We start from the raw sequence: 10,785 nt of genomic DNA, 5'->3' as shown, positions 1-10,785 counted from the left end.
TTTATTTGGGTTCCAAGCAGTGATGGGCTACCCACATTTTTACTACCACCCTGTGGGCGTGGCTTGTGCATTTTGTTTCAACATCTTTCAGTGCAAATTGGGAGCTCTGGGGCGGGGCTCCAAATTTTGCTGCCGGTACTGTGTTCCTGACTGTTCCCGCAGGGGCCCCTCACTGGTCCCAAGGTAAAGAAGGTTGCGTGCTTGTTCTTCGGCCTGACCAGGAGCCCCCACCCCCACGGCGGACTCCCACTTCTGCCAGCCCCCCCCATTGCCCCTTTCCTGGAGGTCACAGCAGGCGGAGCTGCCCTTCCCTCCCCCGTCAGGGAAAGGGGAGGGGGCACCAGAAGTCTTGAGGGGGGGTCCCAGATGCTCCCAGTTCCCCCCATCTGTCTCCTGCCCCCCCCATGGAAGGGGGGCTTCCTCCAAGGTTAAGATTTGCATGAAAGGCTTGTTTTGAGTGGCATATGGAGGGGGGAGATCTTGGTGGGGTGGGACATCCTGCCCTGCCCCCTCCCTCTCATGTAGTAATGGGGGGAGGGGGGCTCTTCTTCGTCTTCATCTCCACTTGCCCCTTTTCTGCTTTTCTGTCCTTGCGGTGTGTTGAAAGGTTGCACCCCAATCGGCCCTCCTGGAGGACGAGAGAGGCAGGATGGTGTCCCCAGAAGGCCCTGTGTGGAGGGAAGGCCAGGTGGACTGGGGGGGGGACGGCAGGCGGCACAGCCCCCGCAGAGCCGCTCCCGGCTGCCTTCTGCACAGTCTGTGGGCAAAACCGGCCCAGCGCTGCCCCAGCGTCCCTCTGGGGGCCCAGAAGAGGAGGGCTACCAGTCCAGCCGAGAGCCTCAAGGTGGTGGGGCAGAGGAGCCCCCGGGTGGGGGGCTTTCCTTGCGCTGCTCTTCTGCTAGACCCACGTCGTCTGCGCTGAGGATCTCCCAGGTCCCGGGGCTGCTTTCCAGGGGGCTGGGCTGGGGGGGGCTGCGATACCACTGGGTGAAACTGGGAGGGGGGAGAGAGAGGAGAGCCCTGAGAACAGGGAGCCAGGCAGCCCCTCTGCCCACTGCCCCCCCCCGATGTGTAGAGAGGTGGCCTGCAGACCCCCAGGGGCCCCTCTGTGCCCCAAGCCGACTGAGGAATCCACCCGGCCTAATGGGGAAGGGGCTGGCAGGAGACGGTGAGTTCTAGTCTCGCCTTAGGCACCAAAGGCAGCTGGGGGACTTTGGGCCACTCGCCTCACAGGGTGGTTGTTGGGAGGGCGGGAGGGAGGGAGGAGTAAGAGGGGGGGGGAGGAGCACAGTGTTCACTACTTTGAGCTACTTACTCTGAAGAAGAATATTTGAGATGGGAGGAAAGAAATAAGCAGAGATGAAGGCCAAAAGGGGGAACTCCTCGGAGGGTGGGAGGAGAGGAAAGGGGCCTGGCATTTATGGGGCTCAGGCAGAATCCCACCCCCACCACCAGGACTTCAACCCCGGGGCTTTAGGCTGGGCTGGGACAGAAAGACCACCCGACTCCCCTGCTTCGGCCAAGGGGCCAGAAGCTGCTTGAGCCATAAGCCAAACACTGCAGCTTCCCAGGGAGGGGGGGTCCCAGAACAGCCCCCCCAGGGCCGGTGGGCTGCTTCCTTCCCCTTGTCCCCGAGAGAGCCCTCGGGAGCCCGGCCCCCCCACCCCCTTCTGTCCAGCCCAGACTCACAAGCTCTTGATTCTGGACTCGGGCAGGAGGCCATCAGTGCAGTCGGAGCCAGGAGAGCCTAGCGGCCACTCCTCACCTTCCTCCTCCTCCTGCTCCCTGAAATAGAACAGAACAGAGCCAGCGTTGCAGACCCCTCAGTGTGGTGTGTGTGTGTGAGTGCTGAGATTGTGTGTGGGGAAGAGACCTTTCCTTGGAGCGCTGCCACTGCCGTCCGCCTCTTTCTTTCCCTTTGATTTTGCCCCCTCTCCCTCCGCTGGCTGACCCGGACCCCAGGAGATGAAATTATGGCGCCTACACACGCACCTGGGCAAGCCGCCTCTTTGCATGGAGGTGGGCTACTGGGCCAGGTTATTTCTAAGGCAGGGCCGAGTTGGAGAAACTACCTGAGGATACACACTTCGCCCCCCCTTGGAGAACCTGCCTTGCATGGCTGCAGAAGGACCAGGGCGCCCTCTTCTGGTCAGTGCCAGGATCTACAGGGCACCAGCCTCACCTGCCAAGGCTTTGGAGCTCAAGAGGGGGGCAGATTAATAGACCGCTGAGGGGTCCCAGAGGCCGGGTCCTATCGGCTTCTGATCTGTCCAGGCCCAGGGGATCTTCTTGCAGGAGAGCCCACGTGGGCCAGAGAGTGAGCGAGTGGGGGGGGAGGCGGTGCCTGCGGAGGACAAGGCTGGCCGGGGGCTGACGGGGGGAGACCCACCTGCCCGCTGGCTCCTCTTCGGTGCCCAGCATCTTGGCCCAGATCTTCTTGCGCTGCTTCTTGATGGCAGACTTCACGGTGTGCAGGAGGAGGGCGGGGGCTCGCTCCCCATGAAGCAGCTCCCTGGAGGCAGAAGCAGCTCGGGCTCAGGGCCGGAATCTCCCTCCCCTCTAACAACTGGGGGGAGGGGACCCAGCCGGGTGCGACAGCGGCCCAAACAGGCCAAGGGGCCGCATTGACCGGAGGGGGGCAGAATCCCAGTCACGTGCAGCATTGGCCCTGCTACGCCAGACCCGGCAGGACAACACTGGGATGTGCCGGGGTCCCACATCCTATAAACGTGAGCCAAGAGCATGAAGGTTTGTGGGGGGGGGGGTCCTTGGGCAGGAAATGGCAGGTGGGCAGATGCTACTTTGCCTCACTTTGGACAATGTCTGATGGTGGTCTTTTTTATATTCTCTTTATACAATTGGGGGAATAGACTTAGTTTTTTATATTTTTTAATTACTGTGAGCTGCCCAAAGTCATAAATTTTATTTTTATTTATTAAATTTATCTCTCTCCCTCCCTCCCTCCCCAGGCTCACCAGAAAGGCAATTTTGGATGGCTTTATAAAATGAATAATTATATAATATAGCAAGCCGATGAAGTATTCCTGAAGTCTTGGAGAGCAAGAGAGCATACAAATCTAAATAAATAATAAATAAAATAAATAAGATAGTATTGACAGCGACCCAGGCAAAGTTTTCTCTAAGACATAAGAAGGAGCAGCACTGACACAAACTCCCCCCCCCCCCCCAAGAAATCTGTGGGTCTACCAACACCCTCGTCCTTGGTTCACCTATCATGCCATTGATAGACAGAGACGGAAGGTCAGTGCAGTCTCTGCAAAGAAGCTGAAGAGGCCGTGGAGCCCCTGCTGCAAGAAGACCCCACAGACTGCACGGGGCAGTGTGGTGGCAAAGTGGCCCCACTGGGGCCTTGGGAGGCCTGCGAGGGGAGGGGCCGTGAAACAGAGGAAGCCCTAGAAAGTGGAGAAACTCAAACAGAGCAGTGCCTGCCACGTGTCACTCCAGACTGAACAACGGTTGGGGAGGGAAACAAAACCAGGCTTGGCCAGTGGAGGTTGCAGTACCTGGAGGCAGCGGAAGACCTGGAGAAGCACAAAGACCTGCCAATAGAAGCAGAGCGACTGGGGCAAGCAAAGCAAAGGGGACGCCAGTAGTTGCAGCCACCTGATCGCCATCGGCATGGACAAAATCCCCAGTGGTCAATTGCAAAAGGCAGCTTTCCCAGGAACAGCTCGCCTCCTGCTATGATACCTTTAAGGCCACCGACCGCACCTGCCCACCCCAGGATTGGGTAGGTGGATAAAAACGCCGGACCCAGCGGTGGACTCTCCGGCCAGCAACAATTTAAACAGTGCAACCGCTTTGGCTGCTGTGAGAAGTTTCTGCTGTTCTCCAAGCTCCTCGGGAGGCAGGTCATCAACCTCAACAACTCTTTTCATGGTAGGTAGTAAAATGGAAACACTCCCAGTTGGAGGAAAGAGTTGGGATTAATCCAGATCATGATAAAACAATGTAATAAGTTAATGAAAAGTAGGGGGTTTTGGGATGCAAAAAGTTAGGAATGAAAAAAAAAGTTGATTACTCAGAATTTTCTACCTGTGGAGACATATGAGGCTTAACATAGGCAAATGTTCAAAATTCAAATGTAGTTTTCTGGATAAACATTTAACTCCATTTTTTAAAAGATAATCAGATTCCCGAAGCTGATGTCATTTGCTTCTCTCCCAAGCTTTTTAAAAGCTGCTTATATTAGAGGCCTAGGGGCCCAGGGCACTGTTTTCACTCTTTTGCTTAAAATGAACAGGGTTTTATGGAGACCCCCTAAAACTAGGGGTAGTGTGATAGCAGCCTTCCACTGTCAAAGGGGCTGACCCCCTATTCTCCAAAGCCCCTGAAGGCAGCCAGCGGTTGAGGGAGGAGGCCTTCCCTCCAGGAAGTGTGGACGCTCCAACAACACTTGAAGAAAAGACGGGATGACAGTTTGTCTGGGTAGCCCACTGAAGCAGGAGATTGGAATAGAGCCCCTCCCTCCGTGATTCTGTCTCCAGGTGACCTGGCAGGCTCGGCCTCTGGCTCCGTGGGCAGGTGGGCAAGGCCAGGCCTCAGGGGGGGAGGCTTGCAGGGCTGGGAGCATCTCCAGACCCCACAGAAGATGCCTGGCAGACGGGAGCCTCCTGGAGAAGAGACCACAAGGAGACCCCGCAGCCACCTTCAAGCACCAAATGGCCACCAAGTGGAGGACGACCAGGTGGAATTTTCCAAGCTGGTTCCAGAAGGTGAGGAAGGAAGAGTTTCAATTAGGGGTGTTTTGGTGGGAAGCGTTTCCAAACACTAAGCCCTCCCTAAGTGGCTTGGGGACTGGAGGGGCTTGAGGCTGCCCAGGTGTCTCTTGGGGAGGGGCACCGGAGGATCTCCAAGGAATCCCCCCTCCTTTGGCTGGAAGGCAAGAAAGGGTTTCCTGCTTAAGCCTGCTGGGGTTGGACTTCATGACCTGCAAGGTCCCTTTTAACTCAAATAAATGAATAAATAAATAAACCCTCTGCTCCCCAAAGGTGTGAAAAGTAAAAGAAGGTGAGAACAGCGCTGGAGCATGAAGCTGAGCACCGCAGGCTTTGTGGCCCAACCCCAACAAGTCCCCCCTCTCTCCCTCTCGCCCTCCCTCCCTCTCTCTCCCTCTCTCTCTCCCTCCCTCTCTCCCCCTCCCTCCCTCTCCCTCTCTCCCTCCCTCTCCCTCCCTCTCTCTCTCTCTCTCTCCCTCCCTCCCTCTCCCTCCCTCTCTCCCTCCCTCTCCCTCCCTCTCCCTCCCTCTCTCCCCCTCCCTCTCTCCCTCTCTCTCTTCCTCCCTCTCTCTCTCCCCCTCCCTCTCCCTCCCTCTCCCTCTCTCCCTCCCTCTCCCTCTCTCTCTCTCCCTCCCTCCCTCTCCCTCTCTCCCCCTCCCTCCCTCTCCCTCTCTCCCTCCCTCTCCCTTTCTCTCTCTCCCTCCCTCCCTCTCTCTCCCCCTCTCTCTCTCTCTCCCTCCCTCTCCCTCTCTCTCTCTCCCTCCCTCTCTCCCTCTCTCTCTTCCTCCCTCTCTCTCTCTCACTCCCTCCCTCTCACTCCCCCTCTCTCTCTCTCCAAACACTTTCTGACCGAGACACTGAAGAAGAGGGGTGGTCCCAGGGGTGGTACGAGCACCCCATGTTTTCAGCAGGGCTGGGCAACACCGTCTCTCTCTCTCTCTCTCTCTCTCTCACACACACACACACACAAATAGAGGACCCTGCAGCAGCTCCTCCCTGCCAGGACCAGCCCAGCTCTCCTGGGGCCAAGGAGGCAGTTTGTGAGGCTGCAACGGGCCCCTCAGGAGAGAAGCTCCCGCTCCTCCCGCCCCCTCGTGCCCAGGCAGACCGACTGACCGCTGGTAGTAGGCCAACTCCTCCTCCACCAAGAAGAGGCTGGTCTTGAGTTCGTTCCGCTCCTGCAGAATCTGCTGCAGCTCTTCCTTGGAGAAGGTGCGCTGGTCAGAGGGGCCTTCAGGGGGGGCTGCAGCCCCTCCCGCCCCCCCTGCCTCCTCTTCCTAAGGAGAGACAGACAGGGCACCTTCCCACTGCTGCCCTCCAGCCAAGCCTGAAGCCAGGCCTATCCTCACCAGATAAAAGGGGGAGGAAAACGAAGGCAGAGACCCTGCTGGCCCCCTGCTTGTGGGGGCCGCCTCCCCCCTTTCGCCTGGAAAGCGCCCCGGGTGGATTCAGGGCGCCATCAGCCTCATGTTCCTCAGCGGAACACCTCTCCAGCACCCCCCCATCCCAAGGCCCCTGGAGCCCAGCTGAGGAGGACTGTCGGGGGCCACCTTTGCGACGACCTCGCAGAAGCCACCCTGAAGTGGGGCAGGAACCCTACAAGGCCCAGAAGGAGGAAGGGGGCACCTGAGAGGAAGGCTCCGCCGCCCCCTCCCCGACTGCCTGGGGCCCTCTTCACCTGGCCTCCCTGGAAAGGCTGAGGGCTGCCCACGGCCGAGGCCCTCAGGCTCTCTTTAAGCCAGCCCCCCCCCGTGCCCCCACCGCCCTCGCTCCGTCCCTCTCACCGTGGGGGTGCCAGTCCTAGTGGGCTCTGCCGCTTCTCCCTGCTGTCCCGCTTCCCAGAGGGCCTCTACCTCCTGCTTCCTCTCCAGGGCGCTTCTGAGCTGGGTCTCCACCACGGCCAGCTTCCGGCGCAGGTTCTCGTTCATGGTCATGAAGCGGTTAAGCTGTTCCTGCAGCTGCGGAGACAGCCCCCCCACCGCCCTCAGCAGCTGGGGGGGGAGTCCCCCGCCACACCCGCCCCCAGCTTTCCCTCCACCGCCCCCACTGCTGGCACTCACAGCCTCCATGTCGCAGGCCCTGTGCTGGATCTCGTGGTCCTGGGCGCGGATCCTGTCCCGCTGGCGGTCTACCACCGCCTTCAGCTGCCGCATCAGTTCCCGCTCGGGGGGGCTGGGCTTCTCTGGGGCAGGACAGAGAGCGGTTCTGTGGGGTCCCTTTGGTGTTGCCATCGCTCGGCTGAGCTTTCAGCCACAGAGACCTCCCAGGGCCAGAAGGAGAAGCTGGGGCCGGGCGAGCGGGACGTAAGGCGCAACAGGAGCCTTCGAGTGAGGGGCCACCTGGCCTGCCGCTCAGCCGGGCTGCAGCACACAGGAGACGGCCCCTCTCTGCTTACGGACATCGGCTGCCCTGGCGGCATCTCCTGCTCCTCCGGCACGAGGGAGAGTGCCAGGGACCCCACCTCCCTAAACCCACTCCTCAGCCACCTTTCCAGACAAGAGTGACACCCCCCATATGGTGGCATTCACAGTGGGTGCCTTTCTTGATGTTCTTCAGACCTGTAGGCTGCCAGTGAGGCTGCGTAGCCCAGACAACCCAGGCAGGGAAGTTGTAGTAAGAACAATTCAACAGAAGACAGACAGACCCCAAATCATGTGAGTGGCAGACACCCCCTCCCCCCGCTAAATACATCCAACTGGCCTGGTCTGCTCAGAAAGTAAATGGTGAACTTTCAGGGAGAATCCACACTGCCCAACCCATGACTGCAGCCTTTGAGCTTCAGGTGTGTTCAGCCCCCACCCTCCCTTGGGGGAGATCCCCCCTCTCTCTCCAGGGAGGGGCATCCTCCAGGGCAGCGCCAGCGTCAGTCCCGCCTGCCTCTCCTGGGGGCCCAGATTTCGTTACTGGCTGCGCTGCCTAAGTGGGAGTTTCCAGGGGAGGCGATGGAGGGAGGAAGCCCCCCTCTCCTCCTCTCCTGGCCCATCCAGCCACCCAGCAGAGCCGCGCACAGGAGACCCGGGGCCGCCGCCGCCCTCCTCCCCCCCCCGCAGGAAAACCCCGGGTCTAAGGACTTAAGCAGGCAGGCTACATTTGACTGACACCCCCCCCCCAATTGCTCGTTCTGCCCCCTCCCAAGCACGCCCGCCCGGTGGAGCCGCTCCCGGCAGCCTTCCAAGCGAACTGCGGTCTGTGAAAGCCACCCCCCCCCGCCCCCGCCCCCGCTCCCTCCGGGGCGCCACCCGCGGCATCAAAACAAGGAAGTCCGCCCAGCGCCTGCCGGAGTTCGCGCGGCTCAAAGTTCAAGCGAGGTGGGAGCAGCAGGTGGAGGCCCAGAGACTCCCCCCCTCCCCGGCCCAAGGGGGGGGCGGCGACCAGGGAAGCCCCCCACCTTCCTGGGTCTGCTCCTCGGCCAGGCGGCTCCAGGCTCGTTGCTGCTCCTCTTCCAACTGGGCCAGCCGGTTCTGGAGGCGCCGCTCCCGCTCCCGGGCTTCGGCCAGCCGCTGCTCCGACGCCTGCCGGGGCAAGAAGCGCGCCGCTCGCTCGTTCGCTCGCTCCAACTGGCGCCCAGCGGAGGGAGAGCCAACCCGGGCCGATCCTTCCGCTGCCCCCCCCTCCCGAGCCGCCCCCGGAGGAGGAGGGGGCGCTCCTGACCCGCGGCAGAGCCCCGCAAGCCGCCCTCCCCCGCCGGGCCGCGCGCAACAGCCGCCGCACCTGCCGCCAACGCTCGGCCGCTTCCTCGCCCGACGGCGCTGCCGGCAGCAGTTGGGGCGCCCCGGCGAGCCCTCCCGCCGCGCCCCCCGTGGCCAGCGTCTCCAGCAGCTCCAGCAGGCGCACCACCTGCGGCACCAGCCCGGCCAGCGCGGCCTCCCCGAAGTCCTCCGAGAGCCGCTGCAGCTCCGAGCCCAGCCCGGCTGCCAGGCGGTACACGTAGGCCGCCTCCATCCGGCCGGGCACCGGGCACCGCGCTCCGGCCCCGGACAGGCGACGGCGGTGCTGCCCCGGCTCGGCTGCAGAGCGCGGCCCGCCCAACGGCGACTGCGCTCGGGCGGGCCAAGAGGAGGCGCCGCTCCGCCTTCCCCTCGCTCGCTCGCTCGCTCGCTCCGCCTTGCCCGCTGGCGGCCGGAGGGACCCGGCCCACCGCTCTCCCTGCCGTACCGCGCGGGAAGGTGCCACAGCTCCCCCGGGCGCTGTCCCGGTCGCGCGGGTGGCGGCGAGGCCCGGAAGGGGCGTTGCGCGAGGATGTCACCACTCTCCCTTTCGAGAAGCGAAAGTGTTTTCCTCCAGCCCAGACAGCCCCCCCAAAATACACTCCTCGTCCAGGCTGCCCCCCCTCCCTCCCGAGTCTTTTAGCAGCTGGGCGGCGGGAACCGACTCAGTTCCAGGTAAAGTGATGGAAACCATTATGAAAGATAAAATTACTGGGCACATAGCAAAACAGGCATTGCTGAAAGACAATCACCACGGTTTCTGCAAAGGCAAATCATGTCTTACTAACTTGCTAGAATTCTTTGAGGGTGTAAATAAACACACAGATAAAGGGGACCCAGTTGATGTTTTAACAAAGTCCCTCACCAAAGGCTCCTAAAAAAGCTCTTCAGCCACGGAATTAGAGGTCAGGTCTTGTCCTGGATTGGTAACTGGCTAAATTGTAGGAAGCGAAGGGTGGCAATAAACGGACAATTCTCTGGATGGAAAGAAGTAAGAAGTGTTGCACCCCAAGGTTCAGTTTTGGGCCCATTACTTTTTTATTTATTTATTAGATTTGTATGCTGCCCCTCTCCGTAGACACAGGGCGGCTCACAGCAACAATAAAACAATGTACAACAAATCTAATAATTTAAAAAACACTAAAAAACCCATTATTAATAGCAAACATACACACAACCATACCATGCATAAACTGTATAGGCCCGGGGGAGATGTCTCAATTCCCCACATGCCTGACGGCAGAGATGGGTTTTAAGGAGTTTGCGAAAGGCAAGGAGGGTGGGGGCAATTCTGATATGGGGGGGGGGAGTTGGTTCCAGAGGGTTGGGGCCACCAGAGAAGGCTCTTCCCCTGGGTCCCGCCAAACGACATTGTTTAGTCGACGGAACCTGGAGGCCAACTCTGTGGGACCTAACCGGTCGCTGGGATTCGTGCGGCAGAAGGCGGTCCCGGAGGTATTCTGGTGCGATGCCATTAATGATTATTCATTAATGATCTGGGCGTAGAAGCAAATAGTGAGGTAGCAAAGTTTGCTGATGTCACTAAATTGTTCCAGGTAGTGAAAAGTGAAACTGATTGTCAGGAGCTCCAGAAGGATCTCTCAAATTGAGGGAGTGGGCAACAAAGGGGCAAATGCATTTTAACCTAAACAAGTGCAAAGTTATGCACATCGGGGCAAAGGACCCCAAAGACACCCACCAACTGATGGGGACCAAGATTTCTGAGACAACCCGAGAAAGGGGTCTTGGTGGACAGCTCAATGAAGAGGTCAACCCAGTGCATAGCAGCAGTAAAAAAAAGCAAATTCCATGCTTGGCCTGATTAGGAAGGTAATCGAAAACAAGTCAGTAAGTGTTGTGTTGCCTCTGTAGAAATTGATGGTGAGACCACTGTGTACAGTTCTGGTCACCACACCTCAAGAAGGATAGAATGGAACTGGAAAAGGTGCAAAAAAGGGCAACAAGAATGACCAAGGCAATGGAGCCCCTCCCTCATGAAACCAGGTTGCCATGCCTTGGTCCCTTCAGCCTTGAAAGAGGACGTTGAAGGGGGGACTTGATGGAAGGGTATAAAATCATGCAGGGGATAGAAAAGGTGGACAGAGAAAAATTCTCTTCTCTATCCCACAATACTAGGACGAGGGGCCCCTCCCTAAAGCTCAAATCAAGGGAAACATTTCTCCCCCCAGAGGGTCCTTGGTTGATGGGATTCCCTTCCAGAAGAGGTCGTGACAGCTGTCAGCCTCAATCGCTTCAAGGCAGGACGAGACAGATTCATGGAAGAGGACAAGTGTGTCATAGGTGGTGATTGAAACCGATGTCCAAGTGCTGCCTCCATG

General features: G+C 59.4%; 1 protein-coding gene across 1 annotated transcript; it reads right to left on the bottom strand.

Annotated features, from left to right (window-relative positions):
• Positions 1 to 8,780, bottom strand: RILP (Rab interacting lysosomal protein). Its single transcript, XM_070735520.1, has 8 exons — positions 8,451 to 8,780; positions 8,128 to 8,251; positions 6,800 to 6,921; positions 6,524 to 6,697; positions 5,856 to 6,016; positions 2,390 to 2,512; positions 1,690 to 1,785; positions 1 to 993 (listed from the first exon to the last, which is right to left on the bottom strand). The coding sequence occupies exons 1-8, from the start codon at positions 8,679 to 8,681 to the stop codon at positions 840 to 842; spliced, it is 1,185 nt and encodes a 394-aa protein (XP_070591621.1). The 5' UTR covers positions 8,682 to 8,780; the 3' UTR covers positions 1 to 839.
• Positions 8,781 to 10,785: the final 2,005 nt, after the last annotated feature.

The sequence above is a fragment of the Erythrolamprus reginae genome, chromosome 1 (assembly GCF_031021105.1).
Source record: "Erythrolamprus reginae isolate rEryReg1 chromosome 1, rEryReg1.hap1, whole genome shotgun sequence".
NCBI lineage: Eukaryota > Metazoa > Chordata > Lepidosauria > Squamata > Dipsadidae > Erythrolamprus > Erythrolamprus reginae.
This window is presented reverse-complemented; position numbering and strand designations above follow the sequence as displayed.